This window comes from Oncorhynchus mykiss, chromosome 16 (assembly GCF_013265735.2).
Source record: "Oncorhynchus mykiss isolate Arlee chromosome 16, USDA_OmykA_1.1, whole genome shotgun sequence".
Classification (NCBI taxonomy): domain Eukaryota; kingdom Metazoa; phylum Chordata; class Actinopteri; order Salmoniformes; family Salmonidae; genus Oncorhynchus; species Oncorhynchus mykiss.
Genome location: NC_048580.1, coordinates 20,339,109 through 20,366,724, shown reverse-complemented (window position 1 = coordinate 20,366,724; position 27,616 = coordinate 20,339,109). Strand labels below are relative to the sequence as shown.

Genomic DNA, 27,616 nt, shown 5'->3' with positions numbered 1-27,616 from the left:
TCCCTCACTTTGTTGACTATCCAAAAAGGCCCACCTTAAATGTACCTAGACATAAATAGCATTCCGTGTGTGTGTGTGTGTAAATGTTTAAGGCGGAGTGGGTTGGGCTGGGCTGGGCTTGCCTGGGTTAGGTGACGCACCACTGGAAATCCTTGCCTTACAGAGAGTGACAGAGAGAGCAGGAACAGGATCAAGAAAGCTGCTGCCACACTGAACGAGACACATTTCTCAACTTTGGTATAAATATGTTGGACTTTTTGATTTACTAAAATAACACATATATCTAATAGAAGGCTAAATCAGAGGCCACTAACTTTTTCCTGATTTTGTTTGTTTACCTTTTGTTTGGTGAACCAGTGGATTTCGGGTCAAGGGTTGGAGGTAAGGGATTAGAACGCACATAACATGCATTCCCAGATTCAATACAACAATCATTACGCTGTAAAACAAATTTATTTATTCTCTCTTCGGAAGCATTGTCATGCACTCTCACAACGAGATTAACCCCAACATTGACGAGGTGGAAATAAGATGCTCTGGTAGCTATGTAAAGATTGTATGAAATTTCACTGCGGTGGTATTGATTTCAGAAATGCTCTTGACAATATGTGAGATCTGTACGTCATGGCACCTGCTGTACATTTTAACATCAGGTCTTAGGCCATATATTTACTATTACTACGATATATGCTAATGACATTTTGGTATGAAAACATGTGCAGAGAAACGGAATGCTCGTGGTCGTTATGTAGTCTTACATGTGAAATAAGACCACATTATTATTATTATTATATTCCCGACTGCTGATGGGAACAGACTTGGGATGTTAAAAGATTTTTACGGAACATAAAAAAAGTCATCAAGTATGAATGGATTTTATGCATGTGAGTTACTTAGACTTTTCCCGGAATGTGATTGGGGGTGTCGCTTGGGCTATCAGGCAGATCAATGACTGAGATGTAACATGTGGCACTATAGTACTGTGGTCAAACTGGTTGGGTGGGTAAATCACAGGTCAGTGGGTGAGGGAGAGCATGACACTGACACAGGGAGAAACTCCAGGTGAGGACTTTCAGTTTCCTCTTGGGTCATCCGGGTGACATCATCTATGGTGAGAGGACAGTATATTCAGGACAGTTAATTGCTCAAATCAAAGCAGTTGGTTTCTAAGACTCATTGATAACTGACAATACCAAATGAACTACACCCATCATAGACCAAAGTTCTTTTGACTCCACCCTCTGTTACACAGTTCTAAATCGTTTATGAATGAGAGGCTCTGTAGTGTCATCATTCTTACAATGATCTTCATCATTACCAAGTAAGAATTTTCCTCAGACCGGTTTACTCTGCCTCCAGGAAAACCCAGATATCTGTCACGTAACAGTCGCATGATGACAGACGTCTCACGATATCTTATCAATGTAAGTGTTCTGAACATTATTTAAGTTGTATTATATCAGAACTTTTCAAGTGTTATACCCATGTAATTAACATACAGACCTAGGAAGATCTTTTTTCTTTATTTCACTTCCCTGTGCAGCACCTGGTGACGTTCTCCCTGCAGGATGGGGAGGTGAATAGTGTGGATGAGGCCCAGTCTCGTCTGTCCCGACTGGCCCGGGCGGAGAAGCTGTGGAGCCAGCAGATAGTTCTGGAGATTAGCCCTGAGGCCCTCCGACTCAGAGACACACAGAGCCAGGTGGGTTGTGTAGCATGATCTACTACAGTACCCATAATGCTTTGCACATCTCCCTACCAATACATGTGGCATGATATATATGTAGGGACTGTGGACAGAGGAACAGAGAACTCCAACATGGGTCACAATTAAACATTTGCTTTATATGAGATGCGTGAACAGTAGGACAATGCCTTATTAATTAACAAAGGCAAGTTACATTTCGGTTAAGGCTTGTACATATGACCTTCATGATGCCACTGATTTAAAAGCTCTCTAGTCTTCAGACCTTGTTTTCTAATTGACATTAGCTTAGGTTATATGTGAGGCGCTGCAGTTCCAGTCATTTGAAATGGTGATTGTATTGTATTCATGCAGGATGAGTTGGAGAAGTATCCAGTTGCATCTATCCATCGCTGTGACGCCATCCTCACTGAGAAACGATTTCCATCCCTCCTGTTACTCGTTTGCCAAAGCGCACCTCAGATAAAGCCTGACGTTCTCTTCTTCAACTGTGAGACCGTAAGGGTGAGTGCAGCAGTACGGGTGTTTTATGGATGCTTCCGAAAACTCTGGGTCCTGGGAGATCAGGCCAGGCAAAACTCCTGACCCTAGTTACAGATGTAGGATCTTAATTTGAGTCCGTTTTCTACAGCAGGAAAATAATCCTGCAGCAACAGGAAATGTGAATGAATATGTTTATTATAATTAATGGACACTTTTGTGGGGATTGCAAAAAAAAATCATAAGGGAAAAACAAGTCTGAAATGTTAAAGTGGAAATTACATACTTAAATACATACTTAATTACATACTTCAGAAGCCTTTTTAAACCTCAATGCAGGATGGTCCAAATAAAATTCTACATCTGAATAATATGCTTTCTTAAACTATATGAGCCTGTCCTGTGATTACCTGATATGGTACGCATTCTAAATGGAAATGAACTGTCACTGTAGTTCAGGTTCAACCGGACAACAGTGATGTCTCTTATTGATGGTTGTGTTCGCAGGCAGAGCAAATTCGTGACGACATCACAAGGGCAGTGTCAGGTTACTCATCGAGGTCCAAGAAGCGCCCAGAGGCCCTCAGGTACTGGGATTGTTATTGTCCTTCATGGCGGAGAGAGCGAGAGCGAGAGGGGCACAGAGAGAGATTTAAAAGATGTAGGAAGGTCCCACGGCCATGACTGACTTATGTTGTTTACACAAAAAAAAGCTGCTATCTAGAACGTCGGCTGTCCCCATAGGAGAACCCTTTGAAGATGCATTTTTGGTGGCAGGTAGAACGCTTTGGGTTCCAGGTAGAACCCTTTCTACAGAGGGTTCTACATGGAACCCAAAGGTGTTCACCCTGGAACCTAAAAGGGTTCTCCTATAGGGACAGCCAAAGAACCCTTTTGGAACCCTTTTTTCTAAGAGTGTACCGTCCACTGAGTTTCTATATGAGTGAGAGAGAGAGAGAGAGAGAGAGAGAGAGAGAGAGAGAGAGAGAGAGAGAGAGAGAGAGAGAGAGAGAGAATGAGCAGCTGAGAACGAGGGAGGACAGACTTGTTTGACTGGTTTCTACATAACTTAAGAAGGTGTGACAGAGAGAACAAGGCCATTGTGGTATGGAGGACAGGAGAGAGCGAATGGTGCTGGTTCACTGATGCAGGCCTAAACTCAGAAATGCTTTGAAACACACAGTTAAATGACATTTAAAGGACACACAGAAAAGGTAGGCTATAATTAAGATGCTACCTGGGGTATATTTCTGAATTGCCGAATCGCATTGAAATGCATACTGTTGAGTAGGTGTTACTTTGTGTACAGTATGTTTGTCTTCGAGGGTTAGCAAACAGACCAATGTCAAACAATGCCTCAACCTACAAATGTGACAAATGTGACAGAACTCTATGTCTGTCTAAATCTTTTGTGCCAATTCTGACTAAAGTTTGTAATTTTAGCTATAGAAAGTTGTATATGTGAGTTGACGTATGTTAGTCACAGCGGGCCTACGTTGATATTGATATGAGAACTAATCTGAGGACCTCTGCTTGTTAAATCTGACATTTTATGTTTAAAAAAGTTTATTTTCGCTAGATTAGCACAGATAGAGATTGTTTGTGCTTTCTTTTCAGTTAATCAGATGATCAGAAAATGACCTATTGATACTGGATTGTGCACATTTGACTCCATATGTCGATAATTCTTTACCAGGGAGATTCAATATGTTTCATATGCCTTTCGTGAAGGGCGTTTCTTATGGGGTTGAATGAATGGTTGTTATCAGCAACAGTCAGGATGACCTAAGAACAGCATTGACATTTTTGCATGAATCATATTCATGATAATGACAGGCCTTTGTTGCAAGTTAGGATATTGACCTTACTGACTACAGCTTAATTTGTGTTCTATCAGGTGAATTCCAACCATGAAGTCAAATGACAAAGTTGCTTTACAAAAACGATCCTGGAAGGTAGAAAGTTGCATGATATAGCATGTGTCTTGATTTCTGAAAAATCTCTCTCCTTTTCCTACAGACTTCCTCCGATAGACCCTGTTCTTCCTCAAAATACCAAAGCAGCGATGATGGACCCCTACGGAATTCCGAGTCCCCCCATTCCACATGCTCCCAATGCCCCGCCTGCCAACCCTCCACCCTACCCAGGAATCAGAGGCAAGAAGACAGGAACCATCTTGTTTGTGCATGCTCTGGCAATTTACGTGTTTGCCAAGTCAATGAAATGCTTTGAAACAAATTGTCTAGGAGGGGAAGAGTGGGGAAAAGAGAGGATGAGCGAGAGTGAGGGAGATAGGGGGGGAAATGAAGCACCGGTAGGGGTATTTCAACCGGCAATCAACAGTTGAAAAAATAACAAAGCGAACTCCCTGCCTTTCAGTAGAAAGGGATGGGGCTGGAGAAATGTAACCTCTCTCAAATTCATAGACAGAGCTATGGATGCAAGGACTGACCCTCCATGACATCAAATCATGAATACACATTTATCATTCCAAAAAAGAATGTAGCACTGCAGATTGCCCCTTTAAGGTGAAAGGTTCTCATGAGTATAGAGGTTGCATTGTGTGTGTTGGGGGAAGGTGTGTCCGGAGTTAGAGGGGGGCAGGAATTCTAAATGCAGGAAATTCCAACCAAGGTAATGAATGGAAATGGACGCTCTGACTCTTCTTCTATGTCCTCAACAGCGAATGGCGTCAACAGCGGGCAACCACCTGATAGCTCTTTTCTACGAGCTGAGAAAGAAGTGGTACGTAACGATACCATTAAATGCTTCAAAATGTTTTAATCACAATTCCACTGTAGGGTTAACTCTTTTCTCATGCGTCTAAATTCCAGGGGATCCTTAATCACTGTTTCGATGACATTGAGGTCTTCATGGCAAAGCTCCAGCAGACTGCAGAAGCTGCCTCAGTTTTAAGCCAGAGGAAGAAGAAGAAGAAAAGTCGCAAGCAAACAGCAGAGGGTAAGAGGGACAAGCAACTCACACACCCTGTAGGGCTCAACGTTAAGAAAGTTCACTTGAGCAACAATAGGTTTGCTGGCCAAGTGACCTCCTAAACTGGCTCAACTCGAGATGCCGTTCAAAGCTGAAATCGCTGATCTTTTTCGGGTGTATTCTTTTTTGTCTCTGTGTCTTTTCTGTCAAATACAGAGGACTTGCTTACTGCAAAAGCTCGCCCTCCACCTGAAGAAGAATTCATGGACATCTTCCAAAAATTGAAATACTGCTTCAGCCTACTGGTGAGTAAAGGGAGCATTGCCATGACTACTCCACACTTCTTTCAAGCTTTTGTTATGTCAACAAAACAGTTGAGATATTGTGTACCCCACTCATCATCTCTCATCCTCTTCCCAGGCTCGTCTCAAGTCTTCCATCTCCAACCCATCCTCAGAGGAGCTGCTCCACCATGTGTTCAAACCTCTGGATATGGTGAGTCAACATTGGTAACCTTTATAACCATTGCTTACGCGCTGGTTATGAGAGGCCTTGGAGGGAGAGAACTACGGGGACGACACACGTTGCTATTGCCGTCAACACAGGATTAGATATTTATAACTGGAAGGGGCAGAATAAAAGTAGCTAGTATCTTTTGACATAATAATAAGTATCCTTGTTATGTCTACTCAATTATGGAATTAGATTGTTGAAGAACAATCTGTCCTGAATGGCTGTGTACTCTTATAATGATGTCATGTTGATTTGTGACTTCCTTTTGTCGTATACTTACTAGACTATTGTATGTAGACTATATGCAGGCTCTGTCTATTTGTACATACAGTGTGTTTGCCCGTATATAGTGTGTATTGCTACCCAAGTATGTACTGTGTTGAAACAATTGAATGGTTTTCGACACAGAGGGGAGGTAGTGTTACTGGAAGAAAAAAAAACGTTATATATTTTGAGTGCTGTTCAATATTTGCACAAGGTAGTGCCCAGTGTGTTATCACATATTTTGACTTTGGTCACATAAATAATGTCGTATTTGTTAGCAAAAACATTATAAACGGACTCATTAAGACACAATTTAACCCAATAGTGTCATACAACTGTGAGGTAAAAGTGTTTAAATTCAAGTGGTATGGAAGATGGTAAAGATAAGCACAGGAAATATGTTCAGGTGTGCCAGGTACTCAGAGAGGGTTGGCACAGTGTAAGAACAGCCTGCCTATAAAACTATTGTATCACTACATGAAAGAATAGAGGGTGGAATTGGAAAAAAACAGGCAGCTTAGGTGTGTGTATCCTGGCACACCTTCATGGAAACAGGGAGAAACCAAGAGAGGTGTAACGGCTTGTTGATCTGTAGACTTCTGTCTGCTGAGAGGGATGAGAGGGTGAAACCGCACATGACCCACATTGAACAATCTTTTCACTATGGTGATATCTAATGACATGTAATAACATTCACATGTTGGGTAATACCAGTCAGTGATTGGCAATATATTATAAGGCCTGTTTCCCCGGACACAGATTAAGCCTAGTCCTGGATTGAAAAGAGCTTTTCAATCTCAATTGAATATTCTTTTTAGTCCAGTACTTTAATCTGTGTCTGGGAAAACCAACCTTTAGAGTTCATTAGGCCTAGATTGCCCTTCAAAATTAATCTACTGTTGCCAATTGTTCAGTCAACCCATTATTTCCAATGATCCTGATCTAAACTGTGGTCTGTTTACTCTGTGGCCTCAGCTGGTGAGGACTACCGGGGGCCCTGCCCTAGGGGCCTCAGTGACCAGTCCTGCCCTGACCAACTCAGCCGTAACCCTGCTTCAAGACAACCTGTCTGAGGAGGAGAGGCTGCTATGGACGGCTCTGGGGCCCCACTGGACACTCCCACGGTCAGTATTGACAACTACAGAACAGTTGATGCCCCCATAGACCCGTTTGATTGGGGCATTGAGTGTGGCAGTCGGTTGTCTCAGGTCATGTGCCAGTGTGCCAGACTCATAAGGCTCTTCTTTGACTCTGTGGCTTATGGTCTGTGACGTTGGAGCAACATGACATGATGACACAGCATGACATGTCAATGTCAATGTTTATTCAGGCAGCCACGGAAATAGTACAGTATTTCAACTGTGGAGAGAGATGATCAAATTCCTTTCTAGGCTATGTCTACACTGGCTATACTATTCGTTAGAATATTTGTTTGTTAAGGTCAGCAATTTCTCTCTCTCCTCTCAGTTCCCAGCTCAAAGGGCCAGTGGCCGCATATACACCGGTATTTCTGGACGGGTGGAAGCCAGAGGCCTCCAGGGCAGACAGGCAGGTTTATGAGGATCCAGTTGAGTCACAACACAAACATGAAGCCCTGAGAGAAAAACAAGAGGTTTGTAATAAGAGAGATGTACATTCATGTACATCATGTACATTGAGGAGTTGACAAAGATTGTAACATCATATGAATGTGCCCTTTACTGTCCTGACCTCTTCCTCAACCCCCTCCCTTTTTCTCTCTCTCTCTCTCTCTCTCTCTCTCTCTAATTCAGTTGCAGCCTACTCAGCCAGTTGGACCTCCAGTCACCCCTAAGAGCAATGAAATGTAAGTTTTCAAATCAAACATATTTTTTTTTGTATTTTTGTATTGTTGACTTTTATTTAGCAGTTATATCAATAATACACTAATTTCCTCTCAGGGATAGCAGTGTCCTACCCCCCGAGGGAGAGAGGATGTACAGTTGCAGCTATGACTTTGTGGCCCGCAACAACAGTGAGCTGTCAGTACAACAGGGAGATACACTGGAGGTAAACATCTGAAAAGTCATTAAGTGACATTAGGTAATATTACACAACAGACACATTCAGGAGCGTTCTTGAACAACACACGCCTGGTAGCTAGTCTTCAAGGGCTTGGCTCTCTTTTAATGGTAAGACACATGGTTGGTACAGATGTAGGAGGTTAATTTGAGCCAGTTTGCTTGAGCAGGAAAATAATCCTGCAGCAACAGGAAATGTGAATGATTATGTTGATTATAATCAGAAGCCTTTTTAAACCTCAAATACACTACACGTTTTACATTTCCTGCATTGCAGGAAAGTTCTCCTGCAACAGGGTGATCGAATTAAGATCCTACATCTGTAAATTAGAAAAATCCAGTACACAATCTGGCTATATTGGTGATACTGTACAAAATCAAGTTCTAAAATAAATGTATCCTCAATCAAGCATTAGTAATGCCAGAGTTAAAAAACCTAGGAAATAAATATTGATGCATAGCACAGGTACACTTTGTCCTTGCCAGATTCTAGGCATACTGTACATACAGTTGAAGTCGGAGGTTTACATACACTTTGGCCAAATACATTTAAACTCAGTTTTTCACAATTCCTGACATTTAATCCACGTAAAAATTCCCTGTCTTAGGTCAGTTAGGATCACCACTTTATTTTAAGAATGTGAAATGTCAGAATAATAGTAGAGAGAATGATTTATTTCAGCTTTTTTTCTTTCATCACATTCCCAGTGGGTCAGAATTTACATACACTCAATTAGTATTTGGTAGCATTGGCTTTAAATTGTTTAATTTGGGTCAAACATTTCGGGTAGCCTTCCACAAGCTTCCCACAACAAGTTTGGTGAATTTTGGCCCATTCCTCCTGATAGAGCTGGTGTAACTGAGTCAGGTTTGTGGGCCTCCTTCCTCACATAATGCTTTTTCAGTTCTGCCCACACATTTTCTATAGGATTGTGATGGCCACTCCAATGCCTTGACTTTGTTGTCCTTAAGCCATTTTGCCACAACTTTGGAAGTATGCTTGGGGTCATTGTCCATTTGGAAGACCCATTTGCGACCAAGCTTTAACTTCCTGACTGATGTCTTGAGATGTCGCTTCAATATATCCACATAATTTTCCATCCTCATGATGCCATCTATTTTGTGAAGTGCACCAGTCCCTCCTGCAGCAAAGCACCCCCACAACATGATGCTGCCACCCCGTGTTTCACGGTTGGGATGGTGTTCTTTGGCTTGCAAGCATCCCCCTTTTTCCTCCATACATAGCGATGGTCATTATGGCCAAACAGTTCTATTTTTGTTTCATCAGACCAGAGGACATTTCTCCAAAAAGTATGATCTTTGTCCCCATGTGCAGTTGCAAACCGTAGTCTGGCTTTTTTATGGCAGTTTTGGAGCAGTGGCTTCTTCCTTGCTGAGCGGCCTTTCAGGTTATGTCACTATAGGACTCGTTTTACTGTGAATATAGATACTTTTGTACCTGTTTCCTCCAGCATCTTCACAAGGTCCTTTGCTGTTGTTCTGGGATTGATTTGCACTTTTCGCACCAAAGTACGTTCATCTCTAGGAGACAGAACACGTCTCCTTCCTGAGCGGTATGATGGCTGCGTGGTCCCATATTGTTTATACTTGCGTACTATTGTTTGTACAGATGAACGTGGTACCTTCAGATGTTTGGAAATTGCTTCCAAGGATGAACCAGACTTGTGGAGGTCTACAATTTTCTTTCTGAGGTCTTGGCTGATTTCTCTTGATTTCCCCATGATGTCAAGCAAAGAGGCACTGAGTTTGAATGTAGGCCTTGAAATACATCCACAGGTACATCTCCAATTGACCCAAATGATGTCAATTAGCCTATCAGAAGCTTCTAAAGCCATGACATCATTTTCTGGAATTTTCCAAGCTATTTAGAGAAACAGTCAACTTAGTGTATGTAAACTTCTGACCCACTGGAATTGTGACACAGTGAATTATAAGTGAAATAATCTGTCATTAAACAATTGTTGAAAAAATGACTTCTGTCATGCACAAAGCAGACGTCCTAACCGACTTGCCAAAACTATAGTTTGTTAACAAGAAATTTGTGGAGTGGTTGAAAAACTAGTTTTAATGACTCCAACCTAAGTGTATGTAAACTTCCGACTTCAACTGTACACACTGGTTGTTACCTTGGCAACAGCTATCACTTCTAGAGATTGTGAGTTGTGTAATACTACACGATTAAATATATCACTTGTTTTATTCCTCCTTAATTATTCTCTGTAAAAACATTGGCTCCTCTCCTTTACTGTGTCAGGTCGTGGAGTCTTCCAAACGCTGGTGGAAGTGTCGTAATCGCTTCAACGAGGTTGGCTTTGTCCCATTCAACATCCTGGAGCCAATGGCTCACATAGACAGCCCTGTCACCATGAGAGAACCTAAGGTAACAGCCCAATGTAAAACAAAGACACAGAAACAACACACGTTCCTTTACCCACACCCAGATACTGGTACAGGTATTCATTTCAGTGATTCGATATTCCATATCAGTGTTTTCAATGTTGTTCCCTCTCTCGTTCCTTTCCCCTCTGTTCTGGTCCAGCCTCCGGTCTCACCTGCCCTGACCAAGACTCACATTCCACCCAGCCCTCCAGCCTTTAACCCTAGCTCCTTGACTCCTAGCCCCTCAGCGCACCACCGCCCTCGCCCACTATCATACAACCAATACAGCCAACACATTCCAGCCGGAGATGACGCAGACAAAGGTATCACACTATGCTGAGAGGATTAACAGTATATTTCTGCACTGTGTGTGTTTGTCTGTGTCTGTGTATGTCAGAGGAGAGACTCAGGCACTGCACTACACAGAGACGCTCTTGGTCTTTGCTCTGCTATGTGAATGTGTGTTTGTGTCTGTGTCCACGCGCAATTGTGTATGAGGGAGGCTCCAGAGAGGGGGGAAAGTGTTTGTTTGTTTGCACTGTGTAAATGGCATAAAAGCATTTATGCTTGCTCAAGGGCACATCGACAGATTTTTCACCAAGTCAGCTCGGGGATTTGAACCTTTTGGTTACATTCTTATGACAAGAAAGTCTTCTGACTGCTCTGTTTTAGCAAGATAAGCCAAACAAAGACCTAGAAAACACTTTAACGCATTGTAAAAACTCTCCTCAGTCATGATGGTGAATGACGAACTGCTCCAGAGACTGACCAATGGGAAGGCCAACCTGAACAAGCCACTGGTCATCCCTCGCTCGTCGGACACCTTGGTCCCCCTGGACTACAACTCACCCCCCGAGGAGGTGGAGCAGTGGCTCAGGGGCAAGGGCTTCAGTGAGACGTGAGTTTGACGTGACCCCCAACAACCTCAAACTCAAAACTGATCACATTCCAATCAGGGACCTATTCTGGTCATGGGTACTTCTCGTGTATAGTGGACTTATAGTAACTCCAAGATTTAGGTACTGCTTATATATCGCTTACTGATCTGTTCAAAGGAATTTGTCACAATATACAGATATTCAATACATTTCTACCAAATCAATTGTAATTGGTTGAACCTGAAATAGTCCTTAAGATCTGGACTCAGTAACCTTGCGACTAAGTCGATCTGTCTAGTTCCTGTACAGAGATGACTGAGTTGCTCATGGATGATTGAATGTGACAGGTAAATGAAGGGTAATGTCTGAGTAAGGTTACTGACTAGCTGTGTGCCTTCCCTGCTTAGGACGGTGACATTACTGGGAAAGCTGACAGGAGCCCTGCTCTTCTCTCTGAACAAAGAGGACCTACGACAAGTCCTACCAGACGAGGGCGCCAGAGTGTACAGCCAGCTCACTGTGCAGAAAGCACTGTTGGAGGTACTGCTTCACCTTTTGTTGGTTAATACACATTGGAATTCTTTAGTAGGCAACCTATGATGATTGCAGTGTTCCTCAGTATTGACTTACGCATAAGACTAATACATTTCCCAACAGTTTTACTCCAGTCGTACGCAGTTTTAAATCCATAATGTCCCTGTCGTGTCGTCTTTCCATGTTTTGAACTAATTTTAAGTTCTGTTCTCCCAGGACGCCCGGAAGGCCACTGAGCTGGAGGCAGTGATGGAAAAACAGAAGATGAAGATGGATCTGAAGCTGGAGAGTAGCACACTATAAGACCCACGTTTCAGACATCATGTGTCACTCCCCCATAAGGAAGACTCCAACTTAAAGAGAAAAAAGCCCGCACCACTGGCTTGATTCTAACAAACATTCAAAAACTGTCAGATGTAACATTATGCAAATATTCATTTTATGGTTGCTCTTCAAGCCAGGCTGTGCAGTCTTGAATCAAGGCTTTGTTTTTTTGTTGCAAATGCTTGCTTCGGTTAAAACTTTTTAGGATAAATTGTCCTCTGTTAAGCCAATGTACAATTACACTTAGGCCCTGAGCAATGATCTCAGGCAAATAGATTAATACAATTCTGGGATTTTTATTCAGGCTTCAGAGAAAATCATCTTCTAGCAAAATAATGCAAACAGACCAAACCAATACTAGAGCTGGCACCCATTAGGAAAAGTTATGCATTCCTTTATGTGTTTGCATCCAATTTCAAGTGACTGACATACATGAACCAACATATTCAGAAGATGTACAAGCTGCGGATTCAGCATCAAAATACTGGAAAGTAAAATGAACATAAACGGGTACTTAGGATATTGTTCCCAGCACCAGGTGTCATAGTCCAAAACCAGGGTAACGTAACTCACTACCTGGGTAACGTAGCTGACTTGCTGGGTAACATAGCTGACTTCTAGGGTCACATACAGTCATTCTCAATCCAAAACAGCATTTCCTACTCAATCCATTGGAGACATGCAAAGTCCATCATGTCTACTACACAAACATAGACTTCACATGACATGAAAACTTGGAACAAACTTGTAAAATTCTAAAAAAAAAAATAAAAAAAAAAGAGACTGTATTTGTGAACACAAAGGACAATAAAATCTAAAGCGTGAGAAAATCCTGTCCGTATTATGACAAATGTCCTGTCAGTCAGTCTAGGCCACAACTATAGAAGCAAAGGGTATTTCACAAGCTGACAGAAATGAGCTCACTGTTCACAACTGACCAAATTCCTTTTGTATTTCCAAATGTCCTGATCCAGTCAAACAACAATATGTCTGAGTTGATCAATCTTATAATCTGTTCTGCACATATCTGAACTATGGTTACTGGTATGTTAAATATGTTTTGCAACTTTAAATGGCAAATTACTGCGACCAGCATAGTGAAATAGCCTCTAGGAAGGGAAGGAAGCCTCGAAGAGTGAAGCCAATCTAAGGCAGTATGCCGAGTTGTGTTCATTAGGGCACTAATTGAAAACCTTTCGCTACGTTTTTAACGGGAGAGCAAAAATGTGCTTTTCTTATTGGACAAATCCAGACGACCCCTCCGTTTCAGTCCGGTTTCTTCAGTTTGGTGCCTAATGAACATGACCCAGGACAGTATGCAGGAAGTATGATTAAGCAGTGTCTCAATCGCACAGCAATCCTGACAGTTTAAAAATAACAGTATCAAAACAAAGAAACATTTAAATGCTCTATTCTTTAAGTTTATGGTTCATTCAATGGTCATTCATTTATCCTTTCTATAGCTACCACTTAAATTGTATATTTAGGATTGTGTCATAGAATATGTATATAAAATCAAATGAATTGCAATCAACAGCCATCACTTAAAACAAATGCTGGCAGGACTTTGTGCACACCCACAACATTCAACAACTACCGATATATTTGAATGCTTGAAATATATACAGTACCAGTCAAAAAGCCACAACTACTAATTGGATCAAACGTATTAAGGAGAGAAATACAACAAATTAACTTAAAGGCACACCTGTTAATTGAAATGCATTCCAGGTGACTACCTCATAAAGCTGGTTGAGAGAATGCACAATGATATTGTGTATCTAATATAGTTCATATGGCAGCAGATGGCTGGGGGCCCATACTAACCTATGTTCCCTGCTCTGTTCCCTGCTCCGTGATTTGGTCCTATAAAAACAAGACAATAATTAAAATGCCTGTGAAAATCTTAATTTGCCCCCACATACAGTACATAAATCTATATTTTTTTCCCCCAAAGAAGTTCTGCCATCACCACCAACATGTTTATAAACCATGTGCCCATGTCAATTTAATTATTTCTGAAAAGTCAAGTCCTGTACCCACCTCGTCTTCATCCGCTCTTCCATCTCTCGCTCTTCTCGCCTCTTGAGACGGTCCTGGTTCCTCTTCTCCTGCTTGTCAATGACCGTTTTCTGATTTAAAAAAATGATGAGCAATGGCATTAACCGAAGTCTTAACATAGAATTTAATAACACAAGAAAAAATGTACCGTCAAAAAGTCCTTACTGCAAAATTCAAAGGTATCGAAAATACAGACGTCGGGCAGTGCTTTTAATCCCAAACAATATCCTTGTATAATCTTCAAAATGGGAAATCCGTTTAAAAATAAAAAAATAAAACTCAGCAGGTGTATTTAGCAACCTGTGTGATCTGAGGTGGTTCAGAGATTACCTTCAGGGCTTCCAGTTTCTCCCTGATCTGGATGAATCCCAAGTGCAGCTTCCCACCAAAGTGGTCGGCCAGGCGACGGTCGTTGTCGTGGAGACCCAGGTAGGCCGAGCATACCTCGCAGACACGGAGCTTCTGCTGCTGGAAACTGGAGGCAGGCATGGAGTTTCTGTACTCCTCCTGAGAAGCAGAGAACAGAAAATATGAAAGAAAATGAGTCCGCAACGGAAAGAATGGGGTCGAGTTCATTATGGTGAAAATTAAGTGAAACCGGACGGTTCCCCCTAAACTTGTCCAATAAGAAGGCTATTTGAATTTCCAATTGCAAAATGTTTTTGCTAAGGTGTGCCCTGATGAACACAGCCCAGGTTTATAGTCAGGATGAGTTAAATGAAAACTAGATTTGTTGTGAGGAAAACAACCCCTCACCTCGGCATCCCTCTTCCTGCTGCGGACCTTCTCCACTTCCTGTAGGATCAGCTGGGCTTCATCTACGTTCCCCTCGGCTCCCAGCTGCTCTGCCTTGGCCAGGAGCTTCCCGATCTCTTCGTTCAGCTCGTGGACAGTCTCTGCCTGGAGAGTCACACACACACAATCAGTCTGGATTAGAACGTTTCCAACAACATGTCCTTACATTCCACAATAAGGTTCATCTTGCTTTCTTACCTTTGCAGCCACCTCCGCACTGATCTCATCCTGAGTCTCCACCAGTCGTTTCTTGGCCAACTCTGTTCTACGGTCGCAATCAGCGATGAAAGACTCCAGGTGATCCACAGCCTACAGTCAACCACAGAAAAGTCAATGCCATACAAGTCAATGGAACACGGACTGGTGCACAGGTAAAATGAACAACACTGACTCAAAATATAAAAACGCAACATGCAAATTATTGGTCCCATGTTTTATGGACTGAAATAGAAGATTCCAGAAATGTTCCCATACGCACAAAAAGCATCATAATTTGTTTGCGTCCCTGTCCGTGAGCATTTCTCCTTTGCTAATATAATTCATCCACCTGACAGATGTGGCATATCAAGAAGCTAATTAAACAGCATGATTACATAGGTGCACTTTGTGCTGGGGTTAATAAAAGGCCACTAAAATGTGAAGTTTTGTCACAAAACACAACGCCACAGATGTCTCAAGTTTTGAAGGAGCGTGCAATTGGCATGCTAACTGCAAGAATGTCCAACAGGGCTGTTGCCAGAGAATTTAATGTTAATTTCTCGACAGTAAGCAGAGTATGTCCAAACGGCCTCACAACCGCATACCACATGTATGGCGTTGTGTGGGCGAGCTGTTTGATGATGCCAACGTTGCGAACAGAGTGCCCCATGGTGGTGGTGGTGGGGTTGTGGTATGGACAAGCATAAGCTACGGACAACAATGGCCATTTGAATGCACAGAGATACCGTAACGAGATCCTGAGGCCCATTGTCGTGCCATTCATCAATCACCATCACATCATGTTTCAGCATGACAACACACACCATGTCGCAAGAATCTGTACACAATTCCTGGAAGCTGAAAAAGTCCCAGTTCTGCCATGGCCCGCCAATATCCAGCAACTTTGCACAGCCATTGAAGAGGAGTGGGACAACACTCAACAGGCCACAATCAACAGCCTGAACAACTCCATGCGAAGGAGATGTCGCGCTGCATGAGGAAAATGATACTGACTGATTTCTGATCTACGCCCCTACCTTTAAGGTATCTGTGACCAACAGATGCATATCTGTATTCCCGGTCATATGAAATCCATAGATTAGGGCCTAACAAATGTATTCCAATGGACTGATTTCCTTAAATGAATTAACTCAGTAAAATCTTTGAAATTGTTGCAATGTTGCGTTTACATATTTGTTCAGTACAGAACAAGTGAAATTACTTGGCACGGAAGGGATGAACGAAGTTGGATTTCATTGAACTGACTGTGGACATCACTTACGTCAAGCTCAAAGAAGAGTTCCCTCGCCTTGGAGGCAATTTCGTAGTCGGCCCGGAGCGCCAGGTCGTGGGTCTTCGCACATTCTCCCAGATCCATACGCTGTCGATTAAGTCAGTCAGCTAGTCAAGACACAGCCATAGTTCCTGCATAATCTGCGGCAAACTACTTTAGAAAGTAGTTTACGGTCACTGCATTAAAATATTCAGAATCGATCAACCAATATTACTGACTAGACTTGAACGGCAATAAATCATATGGGAGGACGCGGTGCTTAGTCTGCTTACAGTTCCAGAGAGGATGTCGTGGGGACAGCAGTTCAGGAGATGGCTTTTGCAGACCCGCTCATCAGTGAACTTGACCCTCTGCCGCGTCTCGTCCCCTGAAACATGCAAAAAGCAACAGTCAGAAATAGCTCACATAGCTATTGGTCCACTAGAGCGAGGTATCCAACGCTTTATACCCATATTAGGGTAAAGGGGCAAAGATTTGACCTTTTTTTTGTTACAATTGCATCTTGGTATTCTCTTTATTGGGGTGAAATGAACATAGATATATTCCGCTAGAATGCATCAAGTGACAGGATGTGTGCCTTTGGACAGTACTCAACAACATCCACTTTGTCTTAAGATATCCCAAAATGTGGCTTTGTAAAAACACGTGCTTAAACCGGACCCAGGTTTACCAGTCAGTAAACAATGGGGCCTGCATTGGGATAAGAGTGGTGTGTCCCTTAAGGCTTGCTGTATTTTCTGATGTTACCAGAGCCTCGATACTACATTAAGAATATGGTTGTGCTAAGACTGTGACTTGACACTCTCGTCATGGCATTCTGAAAGCACCTGTTCAACTGAAGAATATAGGCCTATAGAAAAATCAACAGCCAAATGGTTGTAAGCCTACTGTATGGGTGTTTTTAGTGATTGACAGGGACAGGCCCATGACGATCGCTTGGTCTCATGACATTGTCACTCAGCTTAACAGTGCTGTGTCACTGCAACAGCTGTTACGGCATCAGCTAGATCTCCTAACTTCAACAAAATGAGACCATTTAAAATAGATTCAGGCCTAGGCTATAGTTGGCGCCAACGAAGTCCCTGACACAAATGGAACATTGAAAGAAAACCCAAGAAAAATGTTAGCTTTATACACACTGCGAGCTGCAACATACTGTACCCATCTGCATTCTCCAAGACCTCAGCTGCAGAATTTTAAACCCGCTGTAGGAAAGTATAAATGGGGAACAGTTCTTGCTCAAACCTGTAGTAAGGAAGTGTGGAATGATACACAAGTAAGATTGTAAAGATCTGTGCAGAGCTTTTCGATGGCTAATATTGTCTCTGCTTGACAATAAACGTGGCTTTCAACGCAACCAGGCAACGTCTTAATTCAAGCTGCAACTACTTCCAAGATTTTAATATCCATTGTTGTGATGCTAAAAAAAAGATACAACTTCCGGAAAGAAAACAATTGTTTGGATTATTATTATTCATAACAGCTTTAAAAATCATGTGTGACTCACGGCTCGATGAACATGAGGCTTTTCTGCAACTCCTTTGCAGATTGATGTAGGCTGGCAAAGATACACTGAACCTTTATGAATAAAATAAAGGGGCCACAATTGTTCAGTTTGTATGCAACATATGTACGGGAAGAATTTGTATTCATCTCAACACACACACAAACTCACTCGACACAAACTCACATTGTTAGGCTGATTAAGCCCAAAAAAGAATCATGGACTGAGGTCAGTTTATCCGACTTTACATGTCACCATTGTAGACATGACATCCTTACTAAATGGCAGCTGTTATGTTTTCAATGTTTGTATCCTTGTAGCCTAATTTGACACCTTTATTAATCTCTTCATTTATTAATAAGCCGGGACTAAATGGCATTCTATAGCGACAGCTTGAGAGATATTGCTGTACCTGTTTTGGACCTTACCCGTAAAAGTTGTAGACAGTAGAGGGGTGACCAAGAAAGTATTACATCCAAGAGCGTGAATCCATCTTTGAATTAGATTGGAGGGGGTGAAAGTAGCATCAAACAATTGGATGTAGTACTTTCTTGGACACTGCTCGGTGATGCAAACAGCGTTTTTATCAGAACCGTCTACGGATACCGTCCAACGTGGGACACATGCTGCTAAATACAGGTAGAGCAATGGGCCGGGTGCATATCTCACAAGCTGTTACTATAGAATGCACTAAGACAGAAGGCTACTGTTAAAATAACTGTACTTACTGTTATTTACTGTATATGTGACAGCAAGCTTCGTAGGTCTAGTATCCTTGTAGCCAGATACGTAATTTACTATGGAAGTGGTGCTTGTGCAAATGCTACACAATACTAGATACTGTGCACAGTATGACTAACTGTTTTAACCTCCTGTCAAGGACTTGCAGACTCTCTAGATATCCTTACTGACTATTTAGTATTTACAAGGCCGGCTATCTTTGTTATCCTATACTGCATGTAGGCCTTGCTAAATATAATTAGCTTCAGGGTTGGGGTCAATTCAGTTTCAATTAGAGTCAATTCAGAAAGTAAACCAAATTGTAATTCAATTTTTTTATAATTGAAAAGTATTTAAGAGAATTGGAATGGAATGTGTACTTCCTGAATTTACTGGAATTGACCCCAACCCTGGCTAGCTATGTATCTAACTGAACAACATAAGAACGTGGATCTGTGTTGTAAAAATACATTAGATTGAAATGTATTAGTTATAACATGAGTTTTATCCCCGCCTTTTCAGGGACCACTTAAACTCAGGGTCCCCCAGGGGGGCGTCCAGATGATCATTACTTATCTAGCCAGCTGGTCTATCAACAATGAATGCTAGAGTGGACGTAATTAGCTATGGATACAAACATTAAATCGCGAAACAACAACTAGGCCGGCGACAGATCATGATTGAGCTGCTTTTATGTCACACAGCCGTCCTCTTGTACGCCATTCATTCAAGGTATGTCCAACTGAAACACGCCACAAAAACTAGTTAGCTAGATAGTAAACTAGCTAGCTAGAAGGCTAAGTGCAAGCCACTGGCTCACACATATGAGGCTGCGTTCAGACAGGCAGACAAATTCAGATTTTTTTCCCCCCTAATTAATTCATTCGTATTTTGAACAATCATATCAGCTCTGAAAACAATCTGATGTGAAAAGATCTCATGTGATTGGTAAAAAGACAAATTAGTGGAAAAAACATCAGAATTGGCCTGCCTGTGTAAACGCAGCCGTAGAAAAGTCTCTGAATGGCTCCATCTTTTAGCTAGCAAGCTAACGTAGCTAACAAGCTAGTCACCGCCGTTTTGCTACTCACCATCCCTCGCTGTCCCCATTAGTTGATCGAGCAAAGCTCTCATTTGAGCTTGGGCCGACATTGCTGTGGATTAATTCTTGAAAGCTTCACACAAAACAGAAGGTTCCACGATCTATGGTATCCTATTTTATTAATGCAATATGTTTATTATTCGGACAAGCTTCTTCAACGATCTCGTCAGCCCCTTCTTTATTTGCTAAGGAAATGACGACACTTCCTCTATGCTAGAAATGGCCAATTGGAGTGGCTTGGTAACGAACCAATCACAGCCACTTGAGCTCAAGTTAGCTCGTTTCACGATGGTGCACGCAATCGGGGATCCTTGGGATGTCCCTATCCCCATTGAAGCTGAAACGTAAAACGGGTAAGGTTGGGTCGTTCAAATGATCCCAGATTGCAATGACTATTTCACGATAGCTAGTAGGTGCTTTAAGGTGTGAATTGTTTACGCAGGTGAAGTTGGATTGACAGTTATCGATCAAACAAAGACACGGACAGAAGTAGCTTCTAAAGTAAGATACAAAAATAAATCAACTACTTGAGATAAATGAGACATTTAAGGGCTCGAAATTGAATGGCGAAACTATCTAGATAGTTAGCTAACTAGTCTAGTCTGAGAGAATGCCAACGAATACGTTTTGAGTCTGTAACGCGTTATGTAACGGTAGCTACTATGGCTAGCTATGCTAACGTTAACTAGCTAGAAATCTAAACCAGAAGTTGTGGTATCTTGACCAGGCTTTCAATGAAATGAACTCGCTAAATTGACATGTTATGCATTATTACCGCAGCCAAATAACGCTAGCTAATTCTTAATCTCGGTTACCCAGAAGTACAATTCTCTCGCGAAAGTTTATTTTACTGTTTCATCTGTCCACGACAATATGTTTATGAGAGATTAGTTGGTTCTTTGTTTACGGAAGTGGTGAATCCAGAACCCAAACGGAGTCCGGGTGTATAGCTAGAATTAAACACTGACAGTGTACCTCAGGATATAATCAGTGCATGCTGTTACATGGTAGCTTGCTAGCTAAGGTCATGGGTTATGCATGTTATTGTTTTGTTCAGAAATTTCTGGAGGCAAACTTGAAAATGTTTGGAGTGAGATGGTGCGAGTGTGGAAATGGCTGGAGTCCCACAGGCAGACAGGAATACATTTGGTACTGTGTCAGTGCTGAGGGGGCGGTATAGGTTTGTGTCCTTTGCACCACATTTTCTCTGTGTTTAGGTCTGTTCGGGCTATGACACATTGCTGAAGAGATAATGGAGCCAACAGACCATGCCACAGAAGCCGACCCCCTGAAGAGGGAGGAGGATGGGGTTGAGGGTGGTGGAACTGCACCACCAGCGCCGACCAAGAAGAAGAGTTTGGGTCTGGCCAAGTTGTCCCACTGGAGGACGGCTGCCTTCTTCCTCTCCCTCTTCCTCTGCCTCATCATCGTCTTCGCCTTCTCTTTCATCATCCCCTGTCCCGTCCGTCCGCAATACCTCACCTTCTGGAACCGCACCTTCCCCCAAGCAGGTGAGGAAGATGTACAGTGACACAATAGACCAGAGAAGGCCAGTTAAGAAATGATTTAAACCCTGTGTTGTTTTCCACTATGGACTGGATGAAAAAGTCTCAATCTCCATGAAAATATCATTTAGTACAGGACCAGGCTTGAACTGTCTGGGAAAACAGCCCTATATGTACTGTTTGTTTCTTTACCCAAAAGGTTCAACTTACTTCCTTTCCTTTCTCTCACAGCCACCTATGATTTCCTGGCCATTGAGGATGCAAGCAAAGACAAAGTGATGGACGTGTTGTTTGTCCTGAAGGCGCAGGAGGGCAGTCAGAACGTTAGTTGTTTGGCTGAAGGTACTAGTAATACAGATCTTACAGCAAATGCTTCATGCTTTGTCTTGCTAAAGGCCCATTGCAGTCAAAGTTATGTTTTCCCTGTGTGTAAGTATTATATTGTAGATAGCTGATGAAACTAACACTGTAAAAGGTTGAACAAATATTATTGTTATTTCCTGATAGCTTCTGGTTTAAAATACAATCTACACAGGACCTTCTAATCAGCAGGTTTGCATGGTTGGGAGTTTCAGCTTTCCATGGTGACATCCCTATTCTAGTTAAATAAAATAAAAAATAAAACATTCTGTTCACTCCCAGAAAGTCCTTTCAGAATTCTTGCCTGAGAATGTTTTTTGTTAAAAAAAAATATTTTTGCACATTTGAATGGAAATCTATAACAGTTTGGTACCTAATTGTTACTTAAAAATGGTTACATTAAAAATGGTTGCATTGGGCATTTAAGCATAATAATGAGGAGTATGTAGCTGCTTTTGTAGAATGGTTTCATTGAGATTCCAGTAAAAGTAGAGGCTACCAGCCAAAGATTCCCAGAAGACAAGCTAAAGTCCCCTCAATACAGAGATACTGTTTAATAATTCCTACTGTAATTGTTCTAACAATATATTGTCTGCTGTGTCGTTGTAAAATCTGTAGCTTGGCAGTGTCTGTGAGATTCACGTGTGCTGTATGACTTCCAGGTCTGGACACACCTTGTGTGTTTGTGTCGGCGGTAGCAGGGACCAACGGGGAGACTCTGTGGGAGCGGCCCTTGGCCCCTGAGTTCCACTGGGCCCAGTGTGGTCTGGACGGCCTTGGAGAAACCGACAGGGGCTGCCTGCTGTCTCACTCCAACCAGCTCACTGCCATCAACAAATACACTGGTGAGTGACTCCGATTCATGACTCTCTTGTTTATACTCACCTCTCTCTCTAAGATCTCACAAACAACACCTGATCAGGAACTTATAGTCATGTTTTCACACCTTTTCCACCACAATGGTGGTTGAACGTCACACTTCAAGTAGTCTTGCTTTCTCTCCTCACGCCTTTCATAAATCGCAAGTATGTGCCTGCTTATCCCTCTAATGTATGATAGTTTGGTCTGTGTCTCGCCACTATTTTGTAACATGACTCACTTCAAAGAAAACGTTCATGATTTCTGATGGAGGGGGGTTGTAGCTGTGAGTGCATTCTGAATACTTGGTATTTCTGTACAGGAGTGGTGACGTGGGCGCGGCTCCAGCCTCCCAACCTGAGGAGTACCTTACCGGTCCTCAGTGTCTCAGACCTGGATGGGGACGGGGTAAGCGACGTGGCTCTGGTGGCGCCCAGCCCAACGCAGGTAAACCTCAGAGGCGTCCTCGATGTCTCAGTTTAGTCACACTCACCAGCTGTGTTCCGCATGACGACCGCTCAGACTAGAGGATGCGATATTGTAGGATTTTCACTGTTTGCGTTTTATACCTCTTTAAAACACCGCTTTAAAACACAGGACAATAATGCATGAGAAAATGTGTGCTTCACACATGAAATGGCAACCTCTGTGCCAGTACCTTTCAACAGAAGACCTCAAGACAGTTTGTTCTGTTGTTATCCGTTGCGCTCTAGACACAGCTGGCGATCCTCTCAGGGAAGACCGGTGTCCAGATTGGCTCAGAGGTGGTTCTTGACACCGCTGAGTGTGCCATGCATCTCCTCCACTCCACAGGGAAAGGCTCCAACTATGTACTGCTCCAGAAAGGTGAGCAAGCCAAAGCCTGCTAGTGAGCTCATTTATAGATCTGTTGTCAATAATTCACTGACCAAACTATTGATCTCATAACATTCTATGTGATAGAACACATTGATTTCAGTCCTACTGTATGTGACCTTGTCCAATGGTCAGTGAACTATCCCAGTACATTGATTCAAGGGTCCTATATGGCCAGTTGGCTACAGCCCACAGCATATTGATGTCAGTGTAATGTTATATGACTGTTGTCACTGCCCTTTGTCCCCTCTCCCCAGACTCGGGATTGTATGGCCTGGCCCTGTGGAGGATTGCAGCCCAGGCTAAGGCAGGCATGGAAAAAGGCCTCAAGAAGGACAAGCACTGGGAGCGCAAAGCCAATGACTCCTCTGGCCTTGTATCAATCTATGAGTAAGATGGAGCAGCAGCTAGACGCTAATACACAATTCTCACAATGCCTCAAAATGTCACAGCTTGGGGGCAAAACACAACACCAATATACCAAACGTCTAGTGGTTAAATGATGATTTCTCATGTCTTATGTTCAGTAACCTGGACCATAGACTGAAATGAATTGCTAATGCTAACATGGAGTCTTTCCTTTTGACGGCCGTTCCTCCCCTGCAGGTCTGGGACATTGAGATACGTGTTAAGGACAGGGAAGGCAGAGGGTCCCTCCAACCTACTATTGGTCACTGGGGGCAGTGTGGTGCTGATAGATGGTGACAGTCTGAACTTACTGTGGAGAGTCAACACCAGCACAGTCCTCAGGTTAAAAAAAGTCATCACCCTAAACACTGATTAGTTAGTTAACATTGTCATGTAGCTTACTCAATTCACAGTTTTGAATGGTCATATCAGGACTAACAACCTCGTATTCCTTAACATTTGTAATAAATTGCCACGCTATGAATTCCGTGTGTGTGTGTGTGTGTGTGTCGACAACTATGATAACCAGGTATTTGGGCCAATGTCGTGTACTGACTGGGTTTTAAGTACAGTACCAGTCAAAAGTTTGGACACACCTACTCATTCAAGGGTTTTTCTTTATTTTTACTATTTTCTACGTTGTAGAATAATAGTGAAAACATCAAAGCTATGAAATAACACATTTGGAATCATGTAGTAACCAAAAAAGTGTTAAACAAATCTAAATGTATTTGATATTCTTCAAAGATGCCACCTTTAGCCTTGATGACAGCTTTGCACATGCTTGGCATTCTCTCAACCAGCTTCATGAAGTAGTTACCTGGAATGCATTTCAATTAACAGTCACGTGCATTCCAGGTCACTACCTCGTGAAGCTGGTTGAGAGAATGCCAAGAGTTTTCAAAGCTGTCATCAAGGCAAAGGGTGGCTACTTTGAAGAATATAAAATATATTTTGATTTGTTTAACACTTTTTTGGTTACTACATGATTCCATGTGTTATTTCATCGTTTTCACTATTATTCTACAATGTAGAAAATCAAGAAAAACCCTTGAATGAGTAGGTGTGTCCAAACTTTTGACTGGTACTGTACGTTTTTCCTCTCCCCTCAGCGAGCCTTCTTTTGGCCACTTCAACAAAGATGGCACACTCGACATAGTGATCGAGGAGGACATTGGCAACCGCATTAAAAGGGTATGTGGGGACCAGCTTGGAAGCAATAGAAGAGACTCAACTTACCTGCTTGGTATTTCATCCCTTTTTGTTTTTCCACTCCTAGCTGCATTTGCATTGAATGCGACATCTGTCCCTGCTCTGTGTGCATTGTAGGTGGTGATCCTGGACGGAAACACTGGAGGCACAGTGTGGGAGGTCAACCTACTGGCCAGCCCCAACTCACCCAAGCCAGCCTCAGTCAACACCATCAACTCCTTCTCTGTGTTCATGTTCTGGGGGCTGATGCCCTCCGAGGCCAACACTACTGTGAGTACAGTGACTCTATGAGAACGGATCATTCACTGATCTTCATCTCCCTCTGTGTTCACGGAACCTTAGCCTGAGAATCTGAAGGCTTGCGTTAGCTTCCCGAGTTAATGCCTAGGATTCAGCTCAGTGGGCTAACACAGGCTTGTGGCATGCAGAATACCCGGGTTCGAACCCGGGTCGATCCAATTCACATCTGTCATAGTGGTGCTCTTTAGACACGCTGACCTGTTTCTAAAGGAATGCTTTCCTACCAGAGGGATTTGAGTGAGGAGCGGCGCTCCTACATGCTGTATCCCCACTACTCCTCAGTTCTCCTGGAGAAGAGCAACGTCATGGACCACATCATCGCGTTTAAAGGTGAGCTACACGATTGAGCGAAACAATGTCATTATGCGCGACCGGTGAACCGTCTCAATAGCTCAGCTGTCTAAAAACGTTATTACCGCACCGCCCTCTCAGGGAGGAGGAGGGACCTTGGATCTTTCCTCCAATGCGCTTTGAGAGGAAGGTGAGGAATTGAGGGGGAAAAGGACTTGGGATGCAAGGATTTGACGTCTAGTAACGTTTTCAGACAGCCCTAGTCTACTGTACTTGAGGATAATGACTATTCTCTAAGCCTAAATGACTTGTTGTCCATGTGTTTTCTGCCTGTCCTAGCCACTCTGTTGGAGCGGGGGCGCCACGCCTGCTACATCATGTTGACGGGGCCCGAGGGGGAGGGGGCCGAGGGGACGGTGGACCTTAGCAAGCGCAAACTGAAACAGGACGTCACCGACAGCCGGGTCCTCCGCCTGGGCTCCCTAAGCAGCAAAGACACTAACGAGGACATCAAAGAGGCCTTCCAGAGACTGCGTTTCAGCGATGAGTGACAGGCCACTGTTACCATGACAACATTGCTGCTGATATCGAAACTGTGTTACAATAGATATGACAACCGTTACTGCTGACAATCAACCAACTGTGTAGCTATGGTTACCTTAAAGCTGACTACTAAACCTTCTTCTGCTGACCTTGTATTCCAACTGTCCCATCATGACAATCAGATTAATTTAGCTCAGTTTTCTTAGGGTGGAAATAGGCAAGGTAGAGGCAGACTTGGCTTTGGGTCGATGCAACCAATAACTGCACTAATCACAGAAGACTGCCAGGGCATACCAACCAGGCAATATGGTATTATCAGGTACTGTATCTGAATTCATTTATGCACAACTAGTAGGCTACCGTGTGGGATAGTTTTTAGATACCTTTGCTGTAGCAACTTCAGCCTCTGTAAAGGTGGCTAAAGTGACTAAGCGTTTATGTTATGCAACAAAAAGAGGCACTAAAAGCCCCAAAGAGCTGCATGGGCAACCCTGTGGTTAGTGGAAATATCTTAAGGGTACTGCTTCCATATAAAATTACAAGTCATAGCCTTATATTGTAGCCAGAGGTACTGTGGTAGATGACAATCAGATGAAACTAGTAGCAGGTACTGTACTATTCCAAGTTGCTGTGAATTAGGGTATAATTTAAATGCACATTGACATAGCTGTAGGCCCTGTATGAGGGACTCAAGCCTTGAAAGTTGAACGTTTCTGGTGATCTGTGTGTTGATGTTCAAATCAGGCAAAAGATAAAGGGAAAGCTTGAGAAAATTCTTATGCCCCCCCCCCCCCCCCCCCATCTCTTAAAAAAAATGCTTTAAAGTGATCTTGAATGGGAATGAGGGTTTTATAGTTTGCCTTATACATGAATATATTGAACCTTCTTTTTGAGATGATTTTTCCTTCTTTTTACTTATCTATTGATCTCTAAAAACATTTTTCAGATCTGAGCGAGCCGACACCCGCATAGCTGTTGTTTTTGCAGTGTTGGAGGAGGAACTTGGGGCTCTATTCAACCCGTATCACCGAAGTTCAGCTTTGTAGTGTGATTGAAATGCAAAGGCATGTTCGCGCTTTAGCGGCAACCGCATTCACGGTAAACGCTACATGTCGGCCCAATTGGAAATGACCTTTTACATTTCTATCGCTGAATCTGCAACCAGAAATAGCTATTGGTTTTCTGGTTCGTTAAAAGAGCTAAACTTAGATATGTTTTTGTTGGTTTGATAAATTAGACCATGCCCATTTCAAGCTTATCTTTCAAAAAAAAGTTACATCAGAATATTTAGCCAAGTTAGCTGGCTAACTCATTGATCCTATTTTGTAGTATTACCCCCCCCCCCCCCCCCCCCCCACAGCTTTCGAAGTCCCTGATTTTAGACACAATTTGCTGTGTAGTTGCGTATCAGCCAGACTAGGTGGAATTGCATGAGCTGCCAATTCCGCAAGCTGCTCCAAGCATAACTGGTGCCACGTTCAAAACAACTGGGAACTTGGAAATGTCCAACTTCAGTGTATTCAAAACAACTGAACTCGT

General features: G+C 42.7%; 3 protein-coding genes across 8 annotated transcripts; 2 read left to right on the top strand and 1 right to left on the bottom strand.

Annotated features, from left to right (window-relative positions):
• The first annotated feature begins 160 nt into the window (after positions 1 to 160).
• Positions 161 to 12,843, top strand: LOC110491569 (epidermal growth factor receptor kinase substrate 8-like protein 1). Of its 2 annotated transcripts, XM_021565118.2 has the most exons (20): positions 161 to 237; positions 358 to 381; positions 1,360 to 1,424; positions 1,544 to 1,702; positions 2,060 to 2,209; positions 2,693 to 2,772; positions 4,205 to 4,341; positions 4,869 to 4,930; positions 5,020 to 5,146; positions 5,336 to 5,424; positions 5,540 to 5,614; positions 6,872 to 7,020; positions 7,364 to 7,508; positions 7,669 to 7,721; positions 7,816 to 7,924; positions 10,211 to 10,336; positions 10,496 to 10,658; positions 11,068 to 11,233; positions 11,621 to 11,753; positions 11,964 to 12,843. In XM_021565118.2, the coding sequence occupies exons 3-20, from the start codon at positions 1,392 to 1,394 to the stop codon at positions 12,048 to 12,050; spliced, it is 2,043 nt and encodes a 680-aa protein (XP_021420793.1). In that variant the 5' UTR covers positions 161 to 237; positions 358 to 381; positions 1,360 to 1,391; the 3' UTR covers positions 12,051 to 12,843. The 2 variants fall into 2 exon arrangements, with proteins under 2 accessions (XP_021420793.1, XP_021420792.1); XM_021565117.2 differs by having other exon boundaries at positions 161 to 381.
• On the bottom strand, positions 12,355 to 19,947 carry LOC110491572 (putative RNA-binding protein Luc7-like 1). Of its 3 annotated transcripts, none has more exons than XM_036946458.1 (8): positions 19,735 to 19,947; positions 16,692 to 16,786; positions 16,408 to 16,506; positions 15,126 to 15,236; positions 14,889 to 15,032; positions 14,463 to 14,639; positions 14,115 to 14,203; positions 12,355 to 13,937 (listed from the first exon to the last, which is right to left on the bottom strand). In XM_036946458.1, exons 1-8 carry the CDS (start codon positions 19,793 to 19,795, stop codon positions 13,853 to 13,855), a joined length of 861 nt encoding a protein of 286 aa, XP_036802353.1. In that variant the 5' UTR covers positions 19,796 to 19,947; the 3' UTR covers positions 12,355 to 13,852. The 3 variants fall into 3 exon arrangements, with proteins under 3 accessions (XP_036802353.1, XP_036802354.1, XP_036802355.1); XM_036946459.1 differs by lacking the exon at positions 19,735 to 19,947 and adding an exon at positions 17,927 to 17,996; XM_036946460.1 differs by lacking the exon at positions 19,735 to 19,947 and having other exon boundaries at positions 16,408 to 16,526; positions 16,692 to 18,503.
• fam234a (family with sequence similarity 234 member A) lies at positions 19,234 to 27,616 on the top strand. Of its 3 annotated transcripts, none has more exons than XM_036946457.1 (12): positions 19,234 to 19,375; positions 20,963 to 21,256; positions 21,482 to 21,592; positions 22,273 to 22,455; positions 22,791 to 22,915; positions 23,182 to 23,314; positions 23,581 to 23,713; positions 23,930 to 24,073; positions 24,844 to 24,925; positions 25,061 to 25,213; positions 25,471 to 25,573; positions 25,874 to 27,616. In XM_036946457.1, the coding sequence occupies exons 2-12, from the start codon at positions 20,998 to 21,000 to the stop codon at positions 26,083 to 26,085; spliced, it is 1,638 nt and encodes a 545-aa protein (XP_036802352.1). In that variant the 5' UTR covers positions 19,234 to 19,375; positions 20,963 to 20,997; the 3' UTR covers positions 26,086 to 27,616. The 3 variants fall into 3 exon arrangements, with proteins under 3 accessions (XP_036802352.1, XP_021420795.2, XP_021420794.2); XM_021565120.2 differs by lacking the exon at positions 19,234 to 19,375 and adding an exon at positions 20,080 to 20,098; XM_021565119.2 differs by lacking the exon at positions 19,234 to 19,375 and adding an exon at positions 20,110 to 20,246.